This window comes from Peromyscus leucopus, chromosome 8a, assembly GCF_004664715.2.
Source record: "Peromyscus leucopus breed LL Stock chromosome 8a, UCI_PerLeu_2.1, whole genome shotgun sequence".
In the NCBI taxonomy this organism is placed as follows: Eukaryota; Metazoa; Chordata; class Mammalia; order Rodentia; family Cricetidae; genus Peromyscus; species Peromyscus leucopus.
This window is the reverse complement of record NC_051085.1, coordinates 45,405,539-45,431,570: the sequence shown is the minus strand read 5'-3', so window position 1 is coordinate 45,431,570 and position 26,032 is coordinate 45,405,539. Positions and strand designations below refer to the sequence as shown.

At 47.6% G+C, this 26,032-nt stretch overlaps 1 protein-coding gene across 4 annotated transcripts in view; it reads right to left on the bottom strand.

The window, feature by feature from the left end:
- The window catches only part of Scaf8 (SR-related CTD associated factor 8), a 156,679-nt gene that overhangs the window by 54,273 nt on the left and 76,374 nt on the right, over positions 1–26,032 (bottom strand). The window contains exon 17 of one of the 4 annotated variants that reach the window (XM_037200428.1): positions 736–1,873. The exons of 2 other annotated variants lie outside the window; for them this stretch is intronic. In XM_037200428.1, the coding sequence (XP_037056323.1) occupies positions 1,740–1,873 (134 nt within the window). In that variant the 3' untranslated portion in view covers positions 736–1,739. Of the gene's footprint in view, positions 1–735; positions 1,874–26,032 lie in introns of those variants that run through there. One more of the 4 variants, XM_037200425.1, reaches the window with a different exon arrangement.

Genomic DNA, 26,032 nt, shown 5'->3' with positions numbered 1-26,032 from the left:
GGCCCAGTGAACCCCAAATCTGTGTTCTTTCTTTTCGGGGCTAAGTATTAGGTACTAGGAGGTAGAAGCTAGGTGGGTGGGACACCTGCCCATTGCAGGATTAATTACAAAGACAGAAAGTGATCATTTCTTATTGTCACAGCAGACTGAGTAAGGGTGCCAAGCAAGATCTACACATTCTTCAGAAGACTGGCATGTTTGGACTTTTTGGAAGCTGTTTTCTTTCTTAACTGCAGTGTGCTGGAATACATAAAATGACAGACACCCCAACATGCTGGGGAGGCAAACAAAGATGTTCTGAAAAGTCCACACCATGTCACTGTAGCAGCCACAGCCTCCTCCAGTCTCCAGCTCATCAAGAGAAACTACATCACAGCCAAGATGTATCATAATCGCGTTATGATTAATTTAATAGAAAATATAAGTAGGAACTCAAGAAAGCCTTGGTACAACCCTCGGGAATTCGCTTTAATCCATGTTGCGATGCATATTCAAAGAAGACCTTGGCATTCAAAGATCTCTTGGTCTTCCAGGAAAGTAACAGAAGAGGGGCTGTTCCAATTTGGAAACTGTCAGTCACCCAATGAAAGGGACGGGGTGGGGGGGGGCGAGAGGGACGCTTGAGAGATGAATGCATCTTTGTACATACACCAGTGCAGAGAGCATGGGTGCCGGGCAAAGGTTAAATCAAGACGTATGTACCAAACAAGGCAAAAGAAAGGACTGGCAACCAAAAGGAGTTTCAGCTTTTATTATGAATGTCCAAAGTGACAGCATACTGCGGGAGGTGTTAGGTTCTCGTTGATTACATTCCAAGGGACCACAGATAAAGAGTTCCAAGCACTTTAATTTTTGTTTTTTTTGACAAAACAAACAAAAGGATGATTAAAAATATTCTTTTGGGTATAAACGATGCTCCTATTTGAGTTTTTGAGTGTGTCCCCCCCTCCCCCGGGTATTGTGTGAACACTGGTGGTTGTGTGAACACAGATCAGGTCTGGACTTCTGCAGCGACCTGCCATCGTCTCTGCCTGAATTAGAAGCTCCTAGGAAATGATTCATGAAGTGTGTTAAACGACCATGCAGTAGGCCTGATCACCAGTTTCCTTCCTCTCCCACAGGGCTTTTCATCTCCACCTGGGTGCCTGCTGCTTGCAGGACAGACAGGACAGGGAGGCCCGAGCAAAGGGATCAGGACAGTGTGTTGAACCCTGGATTTTCTCAAAGCTGCATTAAAAAGGATTTTAAAAATGAAAGCTTACAACTTTCAGTGTATTTGAGTGTCCAAGGAAGTAACTAATGACAACGGATTGAAGCCACGGCCAGGCTTTGTACATGGTTTACAGTAGTAAGCATCTACTGCGTTCAAGGGGGGAAAAAAAATCGCTGGTGTAGTAACACTATGGTTCTGGCCATCTGTAGGTCCGGCACAGTATGACTCTCCCTGGGAGGGTTTCCTCACCCTCTGTCCTTCCCATCATGCACTGGACGATGCTACTGATGGAGTTTGTTGCCACCGAATCCTCGACCGGTTCTGGGCAGTGGGAGTGCGTATCTCTTACGGATGTAATACTGTTCGTCTGAGTGGATCCTCAAAAAGAACGACTATGGACTAGAAACTCATAGAGTTTGTGTCTAGAAATTTATAAAATTAAACCTGCTCCGGCAGGTAATACGGGGAGGCATGCTTGCAACCTCTGGATTCAACCGGAAACCACGCCTGAGAGCACAGAGCCTTCTCAACAGGCAACGGCGGGGCTCCTTTTAACGCTTCCGGTGTGATGCCCATTAGAACTTTGAAGCACGTCTGTCTCATTTATTTCTACAAGGCCTGGGACCCGGGAAGCTGCCAGGACTTCATTCATCATCTTGCCTGTTGACAAAAGGAATAATAACGTCATCACTGGTAAATGGAATAACTTTCCTATTTTTTTTTCTTTTCCCCTAAAGAAGGGATGGTGTCCACACAATAGCAAATGCTTCGATGTTTGATGACTTTTCTGTGCCCAGAACTGCTATTCGTTTTTCCAGGAGAGCAGGGAAACCCAAGTTATGCAGAAATAGTCAGGGGCCAGACCTTCGCAAAAGTCAGCAGATCTAGGCTCCAAGAACTCTACCCAAGAACTAACATGGTCCCCTGCCATTACTGTGCCCTAATTTCTTTACACACACACTAAAAGTATTTTGGCCAATGATGCCTAAGGTGGTGGCTATCTGAGGCTAACTTTTAACGTGTCCATGTATTCCTGTCTTCTCAGATCCCTACGGAGCACAGGCAGGTCTGGCCATGTCAATCTTTCCCAGTGGAGAGGCTTACAGCTCTACACATGCGCGCTAGCTTTGCTCTGTGTTGAGAACCAGCTTGATTCAGAGAAACCTCAACATATATGTTAGTGTCTGAAGCAAATCAAATCTTCACTAATGATAGTATGGCTAAGCTATCTGAGTGCAAGTTCTGGACATCTCCCATCCGTTTTCATTCCTTTTGCTATGACCTTGCCCCCAAAAAGTAATAGAATAAAAATGAAAATTAAATAAAATGCAAGGAACAATGAGAGATGTGGAGATGGTGGGGCTTCTATGGCACGGGGCTTGCTTTGGGGGGCCAGCTCCCACGTATGAGCTGGCTGGCTCTTACAGCGGAGAACCCAGCTTCCCCTACAGGCAGCCAGGCTGGGATTGCTCCGGAGACCGGCTCAGCATTAGGTGAAGTGAGCTCTTGACTATGGCAGCAACCAGGCCTTTTCCTTTCCGGGCCAGTTCTCTCTTCTTAGCACTGAATCCTGGCAGGTCCCTTACTCAGTACCTGTCTCTTCTGCATACCTCTGAGAAGAGTGTTAGCTCTGAGAGAGGACAAGTTTACCGAGAATACTCGGAAAGACTGAACTGTCTCCACAAAGAAACGGTGCCGAGACACACCTTGCCCAGCACCCCGCAGAGAAAGGCTAAGCCAGAGCTCCAAGCTTTGGTGCTTTAATCACACGAGGCCTTGGGCGATTAAACCATCAAAGGACTGAGCGTTTGGGTCTGGGTTACAAGTGAGACTCTGTCTCCAGCAAACAAGCAAAACAAGCAAGCAAGCAAACAAACAAAACCCAAAACAAACAAACAAAAACAACAACAAAAACCCAAACCAGGAAACCTGACTACTTCGGAGAGCTCCAGGGATGCAACGCATCACTAAGCGTCTTCCCAATTACATTAAGTAGCTCGGCTCATGATGAGATTCTGTGAAGAAGTGCGTTCTCCCATGGCCAGAGCTTACTCTCTGTGTTACCAGAGTGGCTCCCGACTGAGCCATAATTCCATAGCAGAGAACCAGGACCAGAGCTCGGGAGCCACAGGCACAGAAGGCCCGGAGGCACCAGTGGTAACGGGATGACCAGTGGTCACGGGACGACGGGATGCTTTGGAGCCTTCCGCCTAGCTTCAGCCGCCGCCGCCGCTAACGTGTCTGCCTCCGTGTCTTTCACGTAGACAAGCACGGCCATCGTCATCCTGCGGCTGTAAAGGCTGGTGGGGAGGAAGGGGCTTCCAACCCAGAGGCAGCGCGATGGAAAATGGGTGCCAGGGAGCCTTCAGTGCCCTCCCGAGGAGCCCCGGAGGGAGATGTATTTTGTGAACCCTTCCTGTCAGAGGAGCAAACAGGTCGGCTGAGGTTCAGTAACCAAGAGGATACGCCCAGATAGTGTGGGGGACTGGTTCTCAGGCTAAGCATGTCCGGGCGCTTAATTCCATGCCTTTCCTATCAGTCTATTCCCCTGACACCACATGGAAATGGCTTAGCCACCAGAGGTTCAGCTGCTTCTATACCCATCGCGGCCTCTCGTACTATCCAGCTGAAGGGACAGTGGCCAGATGGCCAAGTCCCTGGGTCAGGATACTGGGCAGAAGAAGACAGAGGAAGAACCAGGCAAAGGTGTACCCCACCTCAAGATATGACTCCGGGGGAAGCAAGAGCATGGAGAAACAGAAGTACTTCTCCCACTTATTATGGAGAGGATCCTGTCATCTGGTTGGTGTCCCCCCCCCCACCCCCGAACCAATGGCCCTACCTGCAGGCCACAGAACCTAGGAGTCGTTTCTCAGTGACAGCCATGAAGAGAGAGGGCAACAAAGCCCACAGAGAGCCTTTGACCCCTCTGTAACTCATCCCCTCCCAGTACATCTCTCAGTGGAGCTGCCAGCAGCCAGCCAGCAGAGGTTCGGACTAGAAAACCCACACACACCGCCTTTAACTTCTGCTTGGCATCCAAGAGGAAGGCGTGCGATAAAGAAGCCAGGGGGACAGAAAAATCAGTGCCGGGCCAGCCGTGTACGCCAGCCACTCAAGATCCTGGATGAGCATCCGGAGGGCCCCACAAGAAGGTGATGCAGGCACACTCGGCATGCACATGCTGTTTCCCAAGACGCTCAGACCGAGCCCCAGCCAGCCCGTCCTGACATGTGGGGAGAAAGCGACGGAGTTATTCACGGATGCCAGGTCCCCATCTGCCCTGGCCAGCTTGATCTGTTTGGTCAGCCCATATGGGCTCAGGATGGCTGGCACAGGGCTGTGATTATCAATCGCTGCAGATGCGTTCTAAGAACTCGCTCTGTTTTATTGTTCAGCAGTCTGAAACCTACTTAGAATGCACCCACGAGCTCCATCCTATCAGACTGCGGCAACAGGAAGCCCTGTCTTTCCAAATACCAAGCGCGAGGATGATTAAAATAACAAAGGCGTCCATTGCCTAGTGAGGAAGTTGATTCTAGGATGGGGAATGCCCAGGGCTCCTCTGTTCAACTGAGGTCACACTATCCGCCTGATGTCCACATGTGTATTGTATGTACAGTTACTCAAGAGCGGCCACTGAGGCCAAGGCAGCCACTCAAATCTACCACAAGAAAAGAGGTTAAATCAGCCCAGACCTTGGGAATCATTTTAACTGGAAGAAAACCAAAGAGCCCAACTTCTTCCTCCGGACACACAAACATTAAGAGACTATGTGATGCCTGAATTCCTGGTCCCATGATGCCCCTTATTCATTTAATTAAAAAGAAAAAAAAAAGAACACTCAGATATTATAAATCCTAAACAGTTAAGCCATTAAGGACAAATGATTTGACTACATAGGCTTTTTGGGATATAATGGACTGAGTAGCTTCCATAAATACTGTAACACTGTCTGCTGCTGGTAAGGAGTTGGGGTCAGCATTCAGGGCCTGGCAGAGTCCCTCCAGCTAGCTCCTCCCCAGAGAGGTATCTGGGAACATGCACTGTTGACCCGACACCTGGCAAGCCCCTGGGCAAACTTCTCAGCAGTGAGCGCCAAGGGAGGGTTATGTGGGAAGGGCCCCTCCACGGGAGGACTGTAAGAGGGCCATTCTTCCTTCCGCCGGCCATGTTCCCAAGCAGCCCTGAGGACAAAAGGCCAGCCAGGAGACTCATGGAGTGGACTTCAAGGCTGAGGCTTTGCATGGCCTCTGTCTAGGATGTGCATCCCCTCCTTTCCCTATTGTGGGAGAACTCAGCCGGCTACCAACACGCCCATTGAGTAGCTGCCTCTGCTATAACACCATCCTCGGGGGCTAATGCTACACAGTCCTCCAGTTCCTGCCTCCAAGGAACCTGTGTGTACACAGATACAGACAGACAGACAGACACACACACACACCTTTCCTGTTTTCTGGGAACTCCTCTGTGACTGACAGAAATACAAAGGGGCACACAGAGAGGGCACACAGCCTCACCCTGCTCAGGACCCAGGCGACAGTGATAACTGCACTGATAACACGATTCCACACCCTGTCTCCACCCACGAACCAAGCCCCTCCCCTCCTCTCTCACCTCCCAGTGCTCCCCGCTTCTCTCTGGATCATTCTCCTCAAAGGAGGGAATGGTCACACACAGGTTGGTGTAAGCACACCAGCGCTAAAGGGGAAAAAAAAAATCAACGCTCATCTCTGTGGAAGTGCGGGGAAAAGACCCAGAGTTTCTGCTAAGCACTCCCAGGAGCCTACAGCCCGGCTGGAACACACGCAGTGTGGCACTTCAGCGTTCTGATACCCTCAACTCTGGGGTGGAGGCTGCGAGAGAAGACGTAAGCAGAGACAGGAAAGAACAGGCTATCCCAGGCACTGTTCGGGCTATCCCAGGCACTGTTCTGTTACCACACAACATTCTACTAGGTCTACAAGATGGGACACTGGGCTGCAGCCCCTATGAGAGCAAAGCCCAGGCATGACCTCACTTTCCTTAGGTCTTGGGGCTCAGTGGACACTCAATGAAGGACAAATGCAGGGCTCAATGGATAATACTGGTCACCCAGAAAGACTCAAGTCTACCTGCTAACGACTGCTTGAGACTCTGGCCTGCATTCCATGGGCAGCAGTGGCACCCCACATGCTGGGCAGAGCTGGGCTGGGAGCTGGGGCTGAGTAGTAATGCATTTGACCTGCAGAAGCTTCCAATAGTTCTCCTCTGGATACAGGTGTAAAAGCTTACCCCTCTATTCCAAGCCAGAGTGAAAACAGCTAATATTTCTTCAAAAGAACAGAGTCTATCAACTAAAAAAGTTCTAATGATATTCAAAGTTACCTTTAAAAGATGTAGTGTTAGAGGCCTACCATCTTTACGCATAATGAATACTCTGAAAAGCAGGGTAATAATGAAGCCTTATTTTTAGGGTAGTAGAAGGAGACAGTATTTTTTTTTAAATCCTACTGTAAATATTCATTCTCTCTCTGTCTCTGTCTCTGTCTCTCTGTCTCTCTCTGTCTCCGTCTCTGTCTGTCTCTCTGTCTCTCTGTCTCTGAAAAGGAGTCCTTTGAAAAGTGAACAGTCCCTCCAGGCTCCAGAGTTTCCTATATATCCAGTCTTCAAGAAGCAAACTCAATCTGGTTCCTCAGCTGTCCTCAACAGCTTAGCTGCTGAGCCGACATGGCCGTTCACTTGCACAGATGCTATTCTTGTTAATGGCTGCAGAAACTCATTTGCAAACCGAATTAGTGACAGTGAATGGATAGGACTTAGTCTAGGAAATGACAAGCCACTCACTTTCCTTGAATGCCCAGGAGAAAAGGGATCCTGAAAAGGCTCAAGACCGAAACAGCCACCCACAGCTCTGCGAAACCTCCATCTCTGGGTACCAAAGAAATGGTACCCCGGGGACCCAGGCTGGGCGCCTACAGTAACCAGGCTAGCCTCCAACCGGGCTGGACTGCTCATAGGCTCATCTCTGCATCGGGTCTCTTTTCTGCACAAATGTGTGCTTTCTCTCTTACCCAGGAGCATTTGAAGGTGCGAACAGGCTGTTTTCAAAGTACTAATAGGAAGGAAGGTGAGTGAAATTGAAGAAGCATCTGCTCCCAGTGTTTACAGAGGCCGATTAGTAAATGCTTCCCTGCCTGGCTAGATGGAGGATCTGGGGGTCCACATCATAAAGTAGTGCAGAGCTACTGAATCCAACAATTAGGATCATAGTTACTTAAAAACACAAAGGGGGGTGGGGTGGGGGGGGAGTGAGACACTCCCCAAAGGCAATTGCCATCTGTGACAACCCGCACAGCTACAGAGTCTGTGGTTTATTAATGTAACCCTGGTGCCAGCAAAATCTGAAATGTTTGAATAGTGTAACAGGCTGGTCAAGGCACCTGCCGCGAAGCCTGATGATCTAAGTTCAATACCCAGGACCCCAGATGAAGGAAGGAAATGTCATGCCCGCCTGCATGCAGACTGTCTTCTGATCTCCACATGATATGGCATGTATGCACCTACATTCATACATATATACATCACATACACAAGATAATAACAAAATAAAACATTTAAAATAGAATAAGAGTTTTGGGGAAGGCACAGTGCCTTATGTTAACAGACTCATGAAGAATTCCAGACCTAGTCCGAATGAATGAACCGCTAAGAGATCTTCTCTTTCTACAACACAGTACAGTCTCAGGAACATTTGTCCCCAGCAAACCTGAAAGCACAGGCTAGAAAGGAAAAATGACTGGTTGTGGTTTTTTGTGGTTGTCTTTAAAAACGGGTAGTTTCCAGAATCAAATTCCTCAGAAACGTCGGCCATGACTGGGGATAGGGAAGTGAACCTCTTTGCAGTATTTGTGGGAGCTGATGCCTGCTGCATCTGTCCCCCACAAAGAAACCCCTCACGTGGAGTTGGAGCAGAGAACCTTCTAGAACCCACCTATGGTAATTCCCTTGGACACGGCACCTGCATTCCGCCCAGCTGTCCAGGGCCCTGAACATGGCTCAGAAGACTTCGGACTTGTGGGAGGGGCATATGATGGACATTAGCAGATGTCAAGTGGCAAATAACCAAGATATTACGACATCGTCCTCCCACTAAGACGGGCAGTGAGGAATAAGAAAAGCAAGTGTTTACATAGATGATAACAGTCAATGGGCCTACTCACCCAGCTGAGCAGTAGTATACTACCACCCACCCGACCTGCCGTCCATACTATCCTCATTTGTGCCTCAGCAACATTGTACATGATTATGTGCCATGGGGCGGCTTGGGATAGCTGGAGCCATAAACATCGCAGGCAGTGATGCATGGCATCCGAGCATTGGTTTGCAGTTAGCTCCTGGTTTTAAAACTGGGAGAGTTCAAGGTGTTAGATGTGTGTGTGTGTGACTGGGGAGGGGGTGGGCATGCCTAGGCCCCAAGGATAACCTGTACCCTCTTGATCCACAGCCTTCAAGGTAGACTTTTGGAAGCCTCCGGTCTGACATTATACAATCTACTGGATTCTAGGCACATCAGGAAAACCATTTATCAGTGAATCTGTTCAAAGTGGGAAGCAATGTAAGTGTAACCCATCTCTGGGTTACACAAACCCATGTCAGAAAAGCTGGGCATGGTGGTGAATGCCTGTGACGCCTGTCAGTGCTGGGGAGGTGAGGACATGGCTCCCTGGCTAGCCTGGTCTACTTCGTGAGTTCTAGGCTCCTCCCCCCCACCCCACCCCAAAAAAAAGTCCAAAAGGCCGATGACCTGAGGAACAACACCTACTTGACTTCTGGCTTCCACATCTGGGCACACACTTGCATGCCCACATCCGTCCACATTCATGAAACCCCAGAGATTCTTCACAGGAAGACCTGTTTTCTTGTGAACTCAGGGGACACTTTCTCACACGGGTCCTTCATTACAACCTTATCTTCTGTGTGGGATTGGACCCTTGTCAACACTCAGCATCAGACTCCGGGAGGTCAGAAAGTCTCCCTGGGGATGAATCCCTTGCTGAAGGTCACAATGCATATTGTTGAGAAGCTTGATCCAACCCACAAATGAGAATCCAACATCCGAGTTAGAAGATGTCAGTAAACAACTCTTTTTTCTCTTCAGGTTTCTCCCTTTCTCCCTTCTTTTGGTCAATTACATGCACATCAAGAAAGAAACAGCCACAAAAAACTCAAGACTTACATGGTATATGTGTGTACACATACATACACACACATCATCATCATCATCATCATCATCATCATCTGTCACTTATAAGCAGATCCTGTGACTCAATGGAAGAGTGACTTGACACCTTACGCTATCATGACAGAGGACTTCAGGGCAAGTGAAGTTGATCATAATTCAGGACAGAGTGGGGTGTTCTTGGTTTAAGTGCCTTGGCTTGGAGACAGGACAGAGAAGAAAACAAAATCCCAGCAGGTCTCAGGGTGACTTGATTGTACATTGCACACCCTTTGCTAGGAGTTTTACAGGGCCAGAAGATTGTTTTGAGACCCAGTCGATTTACAAGCTTACAAAAGAAAAAATTTCCGTCTTCCTTTTTATGTCTTCGAAAGAAACGGTTCCTTCCTCCTCCTGCCACATGGCACTGGACCATCCAAAGCCCCTGAGTCCTGAGTGTTCCCCATTAATGTCAAAGAAAACATTTCCTGTTCTTCTGATGTTCCTTTTAACCATCTACTCTTTCCTTACGTAAGTGGGGGATGTGTGAACCTTTATTAAGGCTGGTTGGTAGACCTGTAGGGAGGAGGGGAGGAAAGCTCTGAGCTGTTTGGTGTGAGCTGGGTCCAGACTGCAGTAGGTACTCAGTCACATCCCTTCTCTACCTCTTAGGCGACCATCACTGACCCCATCCCAGGAATACACGTCTGTGGATTCCTCATCTTCCTGGTTTATACTGTGGGTAGCAGGTGGAGCGAAACTTTTCTGTGACATTTCAACAAGGAGTTGTTCATCCCCCAAGGGACTCTGGGGGTGATAAGTCACAGATGGGACCAGTCTTCTGAGTGGGAAGAAACTTCTGCCAGGATACAGCATGAGCCGGACCTAACAAAGAGCTTCTTTGCATCCATGAACCACTGCTGGTCTGAGCTGCCAGAGAAGCTTAACTCAGGAAATCAACTCAAATGTGTCTTGCTGCCACCTCCCACCCCCCAAAATGGTGTCAAAACTTTTGGCTCTTTCTCTCTTTGGAACTGTGACAAGCTAGATTTAGCCCCGTTTTTGGAGCTCATTCTTTGGAATTCTTCCCAGGATGCATAACAGAGTGCTTTGGGGAGCGTGCCCACAATCTGTGTGGTAGCTGGACTTACAAAGACAGTCAGCAGGGACTCGAGGGACAGTGCCTGGGGCGGGGACAAAGGGAAGAAGTGACCAGTCATTAGCAGTAACAGGAGCAGCTACAGAGTCGCGGGGACAGGAAGGCCAGCCTTCTTCACTATTTGGTTTGTACTATACACAGACAGTTCTTGAGTGGCACCAGAGGACTCCAATAAACACTGTCTCCTGGCTCGTTTCTTATTCAAAGGAGAGCAATGAAAGCAGAGATACAGTTTAGCTTTGACCGTATGTTAAGAGTCTCTAAAAAAAAAAAAAAAAATCAAATCCTCAACCATATTTCAAAGTAATAATTTGAAAATTATCCCTGTGAATTCTGGCATATTTTCTATTTGGGGTTTATTCCAATTGTGCTGCAGGCTTCTAACGTCGCTGGTATTTCTTAATCCGCATAGGCAGTTTTCACAATTAAAAAGCAACGGGAAATTCAGCAGTGACTGTTAACTGTAAAGAGCCATGGCCACTGCTCACCTACCGGGGTTAGCGCTTTGTAATTTCAACAAGCGTTCACTACAGCTACTTAAAAGGCCCAGCTTGGACTCATTTTGCCTTTATTTGTTACACTGTAATTGTTCACTGCTAACAACACACACATTTCAAGTTGTTTTCACAGTGCCAGGCAGTCTTGACCTAGGCAGTCTTGACCCGGCCAACTCTCTTTACAAAGGTCCCTTTGGGAGCCAGAAGTATCTCCTCTTTTTTCTTTTCTCTCTTGCCAATAAAACATCCCATATTTCAAGTAAAACATCCCCTCACTCACCCCATCCTCATTTCCAATTTCTAAATTCTAAGCCACGCATGTCCAACCTCAAGGTGACTCTGCCCTGTGAGTTACCCACTAGCTGGGAGGGTTCTCATGTCATTTGTTAAGGTCAGTTTCGATAATCACGTCTAGATCCGCACATCTATTTTCCACAGTGACTCTGGAAGGGCTCTGTAGTGGTCCTTCCCATACTCGGCATGTTTTCCTGACTGCAGACAAAGCGGACCTAAGAGGGGTGTGCTCAGTCCAGAGAGGTTCTGGACGAGGCTTGGTTCCAGTCAGCAGTACTATACGCAGGGACAAGGCTGATGGACGTTTTCTTTTAAGAAAACTGTAGAGAATGCTCAAACTCCTAACCTAAGTCCAGTTGCTATAATACCAGGGGATGTCGTCAAATTCGCCAACTAGAAATCCATGGTTAATCAATTGCAGCATGAGTTTATGCCAAATATTAGATGGGATATGCTTATACCAAAAATTCTTTCTTAACTCAAGCTTACAGTCCACTGGATCGCCTGGGTTTTCTCTCCCCTCCTACCTGAGCTGGTATTACAGGGTGCGTTCATCTCCACAGCAAGCCGTGGGCCCCTCCAGAAATGAAGGTGGCTTCAGGGCGTTAATCTTTTGTTACAGATCCCAGCTATAAACGGTGCCCTTCTATCACCCTGAGCTTGGGACTGATGTAGAGCTGAAGACAGATGAGTGAAACATCTGCGCCTTCACCCAGTGTGGGAGCCCACAGAGGTTTCCCAGTGAGATCTGAGCTCGCTTTACACAGCAGAGCTGCATAAGGGGATGGACTGACCACGTGCTTGGTCACCAGGTGTTTGGAAGGGTCTGCACTTGGCTGTGCTAGGGGGGGTCTTTTGCTCCACCCCTTGGCATTCCTTTAAAAGGTCCTTTAGAAGAGCCAGAAGGGGCCAGTGGGTATTGATCCAGACCCTCCAGAGGCTCTTCTATGTTTCTATCTAAATCTCTTATCCCTCAATCCTCAATAGTACCGGGGGGGGGGGGGGTGCTTGTTTTAGAGGATGTGGGCTCTGGCGCAGGCTCTTCTCCCCACAGCAACCTATTTTGGGTAAGAAGGACAATGCACATGCTGACCGTGAGGACAGCCTGCCTCACCTGGACGACAGGTGCCTGGGAATATGTTGGCAACCGAGTTCCCATGGCTTTTGTCCCTCCCCCAACCCCCATCGAAAGGGAGGAGAGCGAAGGTGATCACAGGTTCTGTGCGTGGAGTTCTCAGCCAGTGCCAGGAACCTCGCCATCGTTTATCTTAGTTTAGTGACAGGCGCCTTTGGCTTGCACTCAAAGTCCTGTGGAAGGGCTTTTATGTTTCTAATAAACAACTTAAAAATCTCAAACAGAGCCAGTTGCCCATCCTTACTAACCCCACCTACTTGCAATAGTAACAAACTTAGTTTATTCTCTGCGATTCCCAGGCTCAGTCCTCCTGGGGCCAGGAGGGGAGATATGCAAATGAGTTCTCCAGTGGCCACTAAGGGAGATATGCAAATGACTTCCCCCCCACCGGGCCAGTGGGGGAGATATGCAAATCAGGCCTTAGAACTTCAGCCAGTGACCTCTCTTCCGGCCCTTTCATCTCCATCAAGTTCCTCCCCACCAGGGGCTGCTGCCTCGTGTTTTTTGCACACTGGAAGTGGCTGAGCTTGCCACAGGGGCACAGAGCTCACCTGAAACTGTTGGCTCTCTCACTACACATCACCCTGGGCTTAATTTATGACCTGATGTCTACTTCCTCACTCAAATAAGTGATCAATAGGTCCCACCAGACAGATCTGAGGTCAGAGTTCTCTGGAGCCTTTCAAAGGGGACTTCGGAATTTCCTGAGGGCATGAGGAGGGAGGGAGGGAGGGTGCCTGTCGTTGGCACTATTCCAGTGCCTCTGGGCAGCAGGCCTGTGGTCACGTGGCTTGGGCGTGGCTTCCTCCCTCTGCCCCAGGCAGGCCTTGGCTTCCAGCTAATGCACACTCTAAGGCAAGGGCCAGGCCAGGCATTTGCTGAGATCCAGGCCGAGGGGCTGCCTGAAGTGCCCTCTTCCCTGGGGTGACACTGGTCCACTACTGGGTGGGGAGAGCCAGCTTGCTGCACCACCGCCTCCAGGGCCTCCACCTCCATCACGGTCACAAGCTCAGCAACTTTCTCAGTCCCTTACTGACAGCGCCGGGGCATCTTTCCCCTCCATCAGTAAAATCGCCTTTCAAAAACAGAATCATTTTTCTGCAAGGAATTTGGTCTGAATAACCCAGTAATGGTTACACTGGGGCCATTTTAACACTCAATGAAGCAGTCACTTATTGATTATTATTGATTTGCTGGTATGTGTGCCTGTTCACGTGTGTGGGTGTGGTTGGAGGGCAGAGGTAAACCTTGGTTATTACCCCTCGGTGCCATCCACCTTGTGTTTTGAGACAGGCTTTCCTACCTGGCTCACTGATTCGCTAGGCAGGGCTGTCAGTGAGCTCTGGGAATCTGTCTGTCCCTGCTTCCCTAGCATGGGTCACAGGCGTGTGCCGCCGCCGCACTTGGCTTTCTACATGTGGATTCTGAGGACTGACCTAAGGTCCTCAAGCCTGCACAGAAAGTGCTTTACTTTACTATGAAAGCACTTTATTGACTCGGCCATCTTCATAGCTCTGAATTGGTTCGCCATCTTGTTGTTTGGGACATGGTCTTACTGTGTATCCTAGGCTGGCTTTGAACTCGAGGTTCTCCTGCCTCTGCCTCCCGGGTGCTGAGATTACAGATGTAGACTACCACACCCATCTGACCAATCCTTCAAGGAGCTCCTTTAGGCACCTTGCCAGAAAATGATGTTAAATTCGTTGGCTCAGCCTTCTAGGAAACTTTCCCTCGGCTTGAAGGTTAAGCATTAGCATCCTCTCCTGCTTGCCTGTTCTGGATTTGCAGTGAGCTGCGGGCCGATCTGGAAGTGCCTGTCACTTGCCAAGACCTTAACAGTGCTGATGGAGAAGTCCCTCTTAGCACGTTTAACTTCTTCAGGTCCCTGGACTCACACGGGAGCCCTGACTCAGCACTGTTTAACCCTAGACTCCAGACCCTGTGCCCCCTCATCTCAGGCCTGCTGTCTGCCCAGCTCTCTGCAGTCCTGTAGGACTCTGACATTCATCCTGGACCGTGGAGTCTCTTCTGCGCATGTCAGATTTTGCCCCTCCAGCGCTGTGCCCCTCCAGGCCCCGCCTGTTCCTTGGACTCACACTGGAGCCCTGACTCAGCACTGTTTAACCCTAGACTCCAGATTCTGTGGCCCTCATTTCAGGTCTGCTGTCTGCCCAGCTCTCTGCAGTCCTGTAGGACTCTGACATTCATCCTGGACCGTGGAGTCTCTTCTGCGCATGTCAGATTTTGCCCCTCCAGCGCTGTGCCCCTCCAGGCCCGCCTGTTCCTTGGCATCATGTGTCACTGCCTTTCACTAGTGGGGTGGGTCGATCTACTGACTTTACCCATGTGTCCGCTTCCCTCTAGGAAATCTCCGTCCACCACGTTTATCTCTGAACCCCTGAAACGCTCCCAGAAGGCGAAGCACAGCCCGACAGCGTCATGGCAACAGCTCCCCTTTCGGAGTTCTGCCTTTCCTCTCAGCATCATGGGCTGCTGGCACCCGTTTTTTTTTTTTTTTTTGCAGAGGGATGCAGCCCATGACTTGAGGTGACTGACTGCTGGGAGGGAAAACCAGAAGGAAGGGCCGGCTCTGGAGACTCCAGCACCTGCGAGCTCTGCCGGCTCCTCTTGCAAAGATGCCCCTTTTGGCTAGCTCTGTGTCAGGCAAACCGAATTCTATAGTTTTAGGAATGAAAAATGTCCAGATTTGGGGCTTTAGGGGGTTTGATCCTGTCCATCCTCACCCTACCCTACAATTCCCTACACTGTGCACTTCTGTGTGCTTTTTAAGTAGGCTACCAGAATATGTGCGAGGCCCCAGACCAGACTCCCTTGCACGAGATGGAGAAGGACTCTGCTTTGACACTTAGTAAAAAAGTGTTTTTGAAAACTACAAAGATTTACAAAATAGAGATGTCCCTTGATTGGCCTTTTGTTATAAAAACAGGAGAGACCTAGCAGAGTGAACTGTGGTGGACATGTACGTGTGTGTGGAGGAGCTGAGGGGTTTTCATTCCTACTAACCCACCTCCTCACCGCCCAGACCACAGAGCCCATGGTGACTGCCATTTTGAAAAAGACGTGGCTTTTGAATGGACTGGCCAGTGTGTCCCAGACTGAAGACAGAAAGGCCCTGTTCATTGAAGCCCTCAGGGGAGCAACCATGCTGGATGCCCGTAAATCTGTGGAGAGATCTGGACTCTGTGCCTCGGAAAATATATCACTTAACTAACGTGAGAATTTGGAGAGTTTCCTAAATATATAATAACAACATATACTAGATGCCACACACATAATGCTGGAAGTGTGGTTTTAAGGGAATACTGAGAAATATCCACAGGTATCCTGAGTTCCCTTCCTGCCTACAGTTACTTAGTAAGAGTCTGAAGGCCACTGGGACTCTATTTTTAAAACGCTGCATTTGATCCACGTGGTTTCTGGAAAAACTACCCAGTCAATAAAAACAGCTTAATTCTGGCCAAGGTGAGTCTCTTAGAAACCAGACATGTATTTGGGATATGACATAAACAGGAACACTTTGTGTGAACCCAACAGTAAAGCGGACTTCAACGTGGAGTTCATATTTTAGAAAGTTCTAGAGATCAATGACTTGGCAGCTGGCTGAAAAGATTCCACGCCTTAACAATCTGGAGGCTGCGTCTGTCAGCAGTTTTGAGTTTCTACCATGGACTGCCAGTTTGGGACTAGCAAGCTGTCTTCCAATTAATGTTCCAGAAAACATTTATTTCAAGGTTTGTAGGAAGACAGCCAAGTTTTCTGGGATTCATCTATGTGAAACGCCATCATTATTTTTACCTTTTGTGCATCTTCTGTGTCCAGGGTTAATAAGCAATGTGTCTGAAAGATGTTCTGCTTGCTTTTCTAAAGAGGAGCCTGACTTCAGAATCTTTAAGGGATGTTTAATCTTGCATAAGATATTTAAAGCCAAGTTGGAGAGATGGCTGTACAGGCAGAGGGGCTGGCGGAACCAGCTTGGAGGTCTGAGCCTGATTCCCAGAACCCAAGAAAAAGCACAAGGAGAGAACTGACTCCACAAAGCTGTAATCTGACTTTCATAGGCACACGCACACGCACACCACCACCACCACCATCATCAATAAAAATATTTTAGATGTTTAAACCTACTATCACAATGTATACAATATTCCCCTTCTCAAATCTGAAGTCTCTTGTCTTCTGCCTTAGAAAATTGTGACTCAAAGATCCCTCCCCTAAGAGGTCGGTTTAGTCCCCTCGCCTCCCCCGCTCACAGCCAGCCCTCTGTGCAGCCCCATCCCTACAGTCTTCACAGGTCAGTAGAGCATCCTTCCTGGTGAAGCTTTGGGACAGGACCCTCTTTTCAGCCCACGGTGGCACACACAGCAGTGCCCACGATTTCCACGCCTCCCTGATGTCTGCCACTGATGGTCCTTCGTGTCTCTCTAGCACTTGGAAATGCGTGAACACATAACTAATGATACCCAAGCCAACCTGATGACCAGCACGTGCTCATTCTTCACATTCAAACAGTGAGTGAGCGAAACAAATCCTGAAATTTTACAGTCAGGCACTGATGTCATTTGAAACCGGAAAAATGGTTCCAGTCTGATACTCCACACTTCCGCCACTGCTTAGGTTTTTGGTTTACAGATCATCACCTGTAAGCTTTACAGACATGGGAATCAAGATCACCAGTCAACTACAAATCAGAGGAGCACCCTGTACCGGCATTCGGGCACGGCACTCCATCTACTGCTCAAAGGCTCCCTTACCTTCCTTGGGTAAGAAAGGGAAGACCTGGCAGAGAGGTAGACAATGCGTAGGTACACGAGGATCTGCTGTTACTGGAACACCCCGGGAGGAGTCAAAAAGAGAAACTGAGGCTCACAGGCATGCCCTGACCTGGCTTTTTGATGTGCTGATGGAGGCAAGTCCCCACGTGTTAGCACAGAGCTGTGGGAGCCGTGGGTGGCAGGCAGAGAGCTGGTCAGCAGCTCTCTGGGACTGTCAGTGGTCCTGTTCACGGCTCCCAGCTCTGAACTGATGCTGCACAGAGGCGGACGAGGGTAGTGCAGAAGAACCACGGGAACTTCTGGGGGTTTTGCCGGTGCTGGCAAAGTTGGAAGTCAATCATCATCAGGACCGAATGGACACGGCATCCTTTTCGCTCCCTTCTGAGCCTCAGGTTTGGAGGCGTGTGTTTTTGGAGACTTGATGAGAACAAGTGTCTACGCTTTTCACGCCTGAGCTACGTGGTTATTGTGTGGAACCTGTCTGCCACAGGAAGACTATTCTGGAACTACTTCAGGCTGCCCTGGGAGAACGCTCTTGAATTCTGCTGCCAAAATACTCCGCTGACGAGACAAAGCACCAGCCATACAGCTGACAACACTGGCTAGACCCACAACTTGGGGAGCCCACACAAGTGAGGGGGACTGACTGTCCCAGCATACATGCTATGGCTATCTGCAAAAACAGGTTTCCTTTGTCTTCCCGTGTTTGTGAGACATTAAAGCATGCGGTACATGAGACCCAGGCCCGAGTGCAATGGTGATCCAAAGCAGGTGGAGGGACAGAACTTGACACCCAACCTGACAGGAAACATTGTCAACTCGGCAGGATTTAGAATTGCCTTCGAGACAAGCTTCGGTCTTGGTTAGGTCACCCTTACTAATGGACGGCACTGTTCTCCCGGCTTAGTCCTTGGTGCCATGGGACCAGCTGCCTCCAGCTTCAGTCCCCATGACTTCCCTGCCATGATGGACTTCCCCTGGAGCTGTGAGCCAAAGGAAACCCTCTCTTCCTTCAGTTGCCTTGGTTGGGTGTTTGCAGTAATGAGAAAGTAATGGCTATAGTCAGCTTTCAATGCTCTTTGCCATCCTATAACCTTTGAACCTGAACTGTGGATACGGTATCTGGTACAGAAGAAAGCTCCTCCATACCTTTGTCTGTCAGGAAAGAGATGAAAGGATATGGTACGACCTTGACAAAGAGGGCTCACAATAAATGCTGTCAATTGGGACACAGACAGGATAGCAAGACCCTGCCCAACCTTGGCTCCCTCCTCTGACAGATTATAAAGCTAATGATACCACTACTATTCAACACACCTATACCCTCTGCCCCATGCACACACCAGGCCATGCACACACCAAATGCTTATTAGTTTTTGTGGCATGCTCAGAATCTCTAAACAAGTGTTCCCAAACGCCCCCCCCCACCCATGTGACCTCATTCACACTAGGAAGTGAGATGCTGTCTCTTCCCTGTTATTCTCTCCCTCCTCGCATGCCTCTTGGTCTGCCACTCACCGTCACCTCCAGCTGGATTTGCTCCACTAGCTCGGGTTCTACATTCTACAAGAAACACGCAAAACCTTCCACTCGAGGGAGACCTCCCACCACAAACACAGGCACCACCATATTGCCAGAGTTTTCCTTTCTACAGCCAACTGGCTCTTCTGGTAAAGGGAGAGGGACATGACCCAGTGATCACCAACAGACCCATAAACACAGACACCTAAACTTCAAGGTCTATAAACAGTGCTTACAGGGTTTGCAGACTTTTAACTGAGACTAGTGAAGAATGGTCATCTTCAGTAGAATTTTCTTGGGGAAATAGAAGAAGTGTTCAGACTTTTCCAGATAAGCAAGTCGCTTTTTACAAGTGTCCCCAGTGCTAAAAGATTGCTCCACAAGAATACGGTGGTTTCCCCAAAGCTGTGAGGCTTTCAGAGGTCAAGGAGTCCCTGGATACACTAAGACTTGCAAGAGAAAAGCGTCACCTTACCCCTCAAATATGCTACTGCTACCTACTTCATAAATACTCATGAAACCTTTTTAAAAATCCCAAAACAGGATTCTCTGTTGCTACCCTCCGCCACCTGGTAGAAATCCATTCTAATTTATTAGGATGTCCTGCTTTGATTTTGATTTGTTAAATAAACCTATGCTTAAATTTGAAAAAAAAAAAAAAAAAAAAAAAGAATACGGTGGTTTCTAAGAGCTGGCTTCCTGGTGTCAGCAACTGAACTTTGGAAACAAGTCAGAACATAATGGACTCATTTCCATTCTTGTAGAACCATCACGTCCAGCACATACACAATGCCTTCTACTTGTTCTTTAGATGGGTGTACAACACACACACACACACACACACACACACACACACACACACACAGATAAATTAAAAAAAAATGGCATAACTACTTAAATGACCATGTCTAGCTCTCTGTGAAGACCCAAGTGGGCAAAAGACTGTTTGAGTCTAGAAAACTGAAGATCAGAGTGGCCTTGTCAAGAAAACTATTGTATACTTCCCTTTTCAAAGCAAAAAAAACAAAACAAAAACAAAAAACCAATCCCTTTCCTTCAATAGGTAAAGTAAACGGAACATTTCCCAATCACCCGTTCATCTCCCCTGGATCTCCCACGACTCTCCCACCAGAGACAAAGACCCTGACATCACCGTGACTCTGTGCTCTCACAGTCAGGGCCAGTGAGTACATGGACAAGGGCTGTGGACAGCCGCGGGCGCACACTGTGGAAGGGCCTGGAGGGGAGGTTATGCTCACCACCTACACGACCCTTCAGGACAGCATCTACATGAGAAACCGTCACCAGTTCTCAGAGCACTGTGCTAGGATTTGAGGGTGCACTAGCTCATGCCACCACCAGGAGTCCACCAGAGGAGGAACACGCTGATACTGGCCTTGTTGCATGGCCAGGGGAGGGCAGACTTAGATAACGGCGTCATTTCCGGAATCCTCAATGCAGTGACATGGCAGAAGTTACCTTTGAGTCGGAAGACACGGCACTGCCTGTTTCATATCAAACCGCCTTTGGTTTCAGTTTTAGAAAAAATAGATTTGCTACTGTTTCGATCCAACAACAAAAGTCAACTTCCTTAATTATGTTGGGAGAATTTCAGTGTTTTCAAATGGAAGAGACAATTAAGCAGAGCACAGTTTGGAAAAACAGTTGGTGTTGAGAGAGAATAGCGAACTGTACTTCATGTCCACCACCACCATGCAGTGGAGCCACGGCCCCAGTCCTTGGGTTACTAACAGTAGAAAAGGCAACCCCCTGTAAATCAATCAGAAAACAAACAAACAAACCAGGCCCCAGGGGCTGGAAGGAACCCCTGACTGAGTTCACTCATAAACACTAACATGGGGGCACCGTGGGGAAGGTGCCTGCTGGGCGAGCCTGTGGACTGAGTCTGAACCCGAGTCTGGACCCCTGTACGAAACCTGGCAACGTGGCACACGAGTCATGGTGGCACATGCGTCTCTATCCTCGGTGCTAGGGGAGGAGAAAGCCAGATCCCAGAGGCTTGCTGTCCAGCCAGCCTAGTCAAAACTGTGAGCTGCAAATTCAGAGAGAGACTCCTGCCTCAGAAAAGAGCAAGGTGAAGCCTTGAGGAAAACATCCCAGTGTCAAACGCTCGCCTCCACACACAAGCGTGTGCATACACAACAACTACCTGACTTGGAATGAAACAGGTTAAGTTGTCTACAACTAACACGAAATCTCAGTTACCTGCAATATGGAGAAATGGAGCAGTGCACACAAATTTTCAGAACCACAACTGCATTTGAAATAAAAATCCAAGCCAGGTATGGTGGAGCACCCCTTTAATCCCAGCACTCAGGAAGCAGAGGCAGGTGGATCTCTGAGTTTGAAGGCAGACTGGTCTACCTATCTCAAGAAATAAACCATACACACACACACACACACACACACACACACACACACACACATATTGATACATAGATTATACATACATATATATGTATAAAATCCGATCTAATTATTCAGACAACTACACAAGAGGCCTGTGGGTTGACCTAGTCTTTATTTGCTCAAGCTTTTTGTATGGGCATGCTCATTTTAAGCAATGTGATTTTCACCTATATATTTTGGGCAGTAAATAAACAAGATCTTTCATTTAGAGGGATTTTGAGGGTCAGTTAACGAGACAAGGCCACCACGGAGGCCCTGTTCTATTCCAGGTCTTCTACACAGATGCTAAATTCAGAAGAGCAGCAAATGCTAGGGATCCACCACAGGAGTGCTGAAAGACAGCGTGTTGACTGGAGGGGAGCACTAGTTAGAGAATAAAACGTCAAGAGTGTTCTCCTCATATAGCTACTCTTTCTCACTAACTGGGCAAGAGTCCTGAGTTAGAACCTCAAGATTAAAACAACAACAACAGCAAAAACTACAATATGCAATAATAAAAATGTAATAAAAATTATTATTTTGTTTGCTAGTTAATTACTACTTCAAAAACAGAGGCAAAAAAAGACAACCAAACACTTAAGTTTTTTTTCTTCTATAAAGAAGGATAAAAGCACTGAACAGGGGCTGGGGAAGTAGCTCAGTCTGTAGAGTGCTTACTCAGAACGCATGATGCCTCGGGTTCGATCCCCAACACCACATAATTCAGGCCAGGAACGGGGGCACATACCCCTAACTCCAGCATTTGGGAGGCAGAGACAGATGGATCAGAAAATCAAGGCTATCCTCAGCTATACTGCAAATCTGAGGACAGCCTGGGCTACATGATCCTGTCTCAACAAAACACAAAACCGAAAGGAACATTCTTTCCCAACATGATTTCCTATTTATAGCCCATTCTTCAGCCACGTTTCTCCCCTGTAGGTATAACTTTTATCTCAGGAGAATTCTAGAACATCCACCACATCTCAGAATTCTTATTCTTTTTCATACCCATTTGAATGAAAAAAGTGGGATGTTTTTTTTTCGTTATTGGAAAGAATATCATACTGGAGTGAGAAAACTTTACCAAGATAAATTTACCCCAAAGTTTCATTATTTCATCACTGGACAAAGGACGGAAAGCCTATGTGACAGACAAGGTGTGCTAGCTGATGGGGTACGTGGTCATGGCAAGTGGTGACAGCGCCCGGAAGTAAGTTTGAATGCAATTAAGAGAAAATATTCACTACTAAGAAGCTCTGGCTTTGGAAGAATTTGTCCTTACTATTTTATATAAAACTACCTAGAGATTTCTATTATATTTGTTTGGGAAAGACAGAATGGGAAAAGCTGGATAAATTATACTGATATGACATATACATATACGATGAACACCAAGTGGGCGTGTGGTACCCTTCACACACAAATACGACATCAACAATCTCCACAGGGCTCTCAGTTTCACAGGTGTAAACAAACAGGGGAATGAATACACATATATGCATTTTAAGATAAATATTTTACAACTAATTTTGCTAATTATTTCTAAAAGTGCTGCCTCTCTTGGTTGACTGAAATATTTTAGAATTTAAGCTTTCCTATTCCAGGGCCATTAACAATAAAGGAGACCTATAAGATAAGATGGAGGAGGGGGTCTTCCATTTCTCTGTTGAAATGTGAACAGCTCAACCCCTTGATTTCAATTCAGCAAACTCAGAGACACAGTCCTGCCTGGCAATCTGGGCCCTGGACAAATGACTCAGTGGTGAAGAACACTGACTGCTCTTCCAGAGGACTGGGGTTCAGTTCCCAGCACCCACACGGCACCTGACAACCACATGTAACTCCAGTTCCAGAGGATCCAACGCTCTTCTCTGGCCTCCATGGGCAGTAGACACACGTGTGGTGCAGACATACACTCAGGCAAAACACTCATACACATTAAAAAATATATATAAATAAAGAAATGAAAATGAGTGCATGAAATCAATAACTGAAGTAGAAAAGTCAGCTCCATAGCTCCTCGGCTGATAAGGGATGAGCTCCTCCCCTTATCATCTTGGCTATAGGCTACTATTATTGTTTATATAGTTCCATGTAGGAATGCATATGAATTCTGTAATGGTGGGATCAAATGTGTAAGTTGATTTTTTAAACTAGATCTCATCAATTTGAGTAATTGAGATGGCTAGCTATTTTGGGTTGCACTGTGAACTTATACTAGACCTAGTGCTGGAGCATCCAGATATCCTAGCTCCGTCATCAAAATAACAACGACACTTAGCAAGTGAGGCCCCTGCCGCTGTTCCTTGCTTCAATTCTCATTTAAAAGACACTGCGTATAAATGTCTTCCCCTGAAATTTTTAAAAAGACGTGGTTTATATTTAAATTGGCTACGAACCCAAATGCCAGGTTTTGAAAGCAGTTCCCCAACTGTCACAGGCAGCTGTCAAGTGCGGCTCAAAGGAACCGACAAGATGACAAAGGCAAGGCCTTGCTCCTCGGGGTGCAGGGGCTCTCGGGAGCTGGGATCCTGACTGGAGAGAAGCCAGCCTCCACCCAGAGAGAGGCCAGCCTGAATACAGCCACGGCTTTCCATTCTCCTCGGTAAAATCTCTACAGTTCAACTAAGCCACGCCCTCAGCTGCCAGCCTTGGGGAAGCTGAGAAATCCCCGACTCTAAAAGAACGCCCTGGCCATCCTTAGAAGGGAGCAAGATGTCTAAGTTTGTCACGTTTAACTGACCTTGAGTGAAAATATCAAACTGCCAGCCTTCCAAAGTCCCTGTCACTAGGAACCTGGCAAAAGTGATGTATGTCAGAGAACTGGAAGCTGATAGAAATAGTTTTAAATACAAATTAACTGATAAAATACTTTTCCACAAAGGATTTCTATTCTTAAATATATATGTGATCAGCAGATAAACAGAGTCCAGATGCCGGCAGGATTCCTCATCTTTCCCCAGACTGTTAACATGAATCCACATAACTCGGGCTGAGGTGTAGAAAGCTGGGAAGGGGAACTACACGTCTCAGAAGGGATTAAAGTGTGCAGTATTTTAATTAGCAAGATAGAGTGTTTGCAGGCTGGGGAGGTGGCCCAGTGGATAAAAGCACTTGCCACATAAACCTGATGCCCTGAGTTTAACTCCACGAATCCACATAAAAAAGACAGTGGCGCTCACTTATAATCCCAGCACTACTACAGCGAGACGGGAGGTGGGGACAGTCTAGAGTGTGCAGCGCCGTGTGTGTGTGTGTGTGTGTGTGTGTGTGTGTGTGTGTGTGTGCGCGCACACGCACGCAGCATAAACAGTGAGAGACCCTGACTCAACGAGGTGGAAGGAGAGAACCGATGTCAAAATATGTTCCATGCCATGTATGTGCCCACACTTACACATGACCACACTCATACACACACACACACACACACACACACACACACACACACACACACACAAATAATAAATAAAAATTTTGAAAACTGCAAAGTGAGCCCACTTGGAGTCTGAAAATAAACAGACAGGCACACAAACTTACACCTTGTGGTTATGAGGGAAAACTCCTGTCCCTTACGGTGAAGGAGAACTAGACAATGCACAGAGTTGGAGAGCTGGCTCAGTGGTTAAAAGCACTGGCTACTCTTGCAGAGGACCTGGGTTCGATTACTAAAACTACCTGCAGCTCCACTCCAGTTCCAGGGATCCAGTGCCCTCTTCTGGCCTCTGCAGGCACTGCACACACGTGATGCACAGACATGCAGGCAGGCAAAACACTCTGAAAATACTAAATAATTTTTTAAAGACTGAAAGAAAATAAGACAATCTAGGTGAGTCCTGTCATGTGGTCAGCTACAAGACAATTTGATCCAAATCCTGCAGAGTGGATGTTAGGAACACGGCATATTGTCGGGATGATGCCCCTTGGCTTGATTCTGCTCAAACTAGCTGCGCAACTTTACGGGATACACATCGGGCTCATTTGAGAGATGTGTTATGGCGCCCACTCGCACCGGGTTGTTATGAAAAGAAAGTAAGTTATAGAAAGAACCTAGCATCACAGAGGCTCAGTACATAGCAGTCACTGGTATTACTCTTCAGTAACACTAATAAACAACTGGGGGGATGGGCTGGAAGGACGGCTCAGTGGTTAAAAAACAAAAAAAAAAAAAAAAAAAAAAAAAAAAAAAAAAAAAAACAGCAGCTGTTCTTATAGAGGATCTGGGTTCGATTCTCAGCATCTACATGGCTGCTCAGAGCCATCTGTAACTCCAGCTCCAGGGAGATCCAACACCCTCTTCTGGATTCTGCCGGCACTTGGTGCCTGTGATACACAGGCATACATGCAGGCAAAAAACACCTGTACACATGAAATTCAAAAATAAAAAGCACAATCCAGGTATGGCTCATGGGTAGAAGCACTTGCCAAGTAAGCATGGGTATCAGAGTTGGAATCCCCAGGACCCATGTAGACTACCCTGTAGTCTCGGTGCTTGAGGAGGTGGAGACAGGAGATTGCTGGAGCATGGTGGTTGGCCAGACTAGCTAAACTGGAGACCTCTGGCCTCTCTCTTCCACAATAAGGTGGAGAGTCACTGAGGAATATGCCTAGCTCGCATGCGTGTGTGTGGGCATGTACACACACACACACACACACACACACACACACACACACACACACACACACAGGTCCTGACTCTAGGTTTCCAATGAGGAATGTAAAATGAAATAGAGGCTGCCTACTTAAATGGGAACTTGAGTCACTCTTACATCAAAATTCATTATTTTACCCAAAATTTGAACTCAACAGGG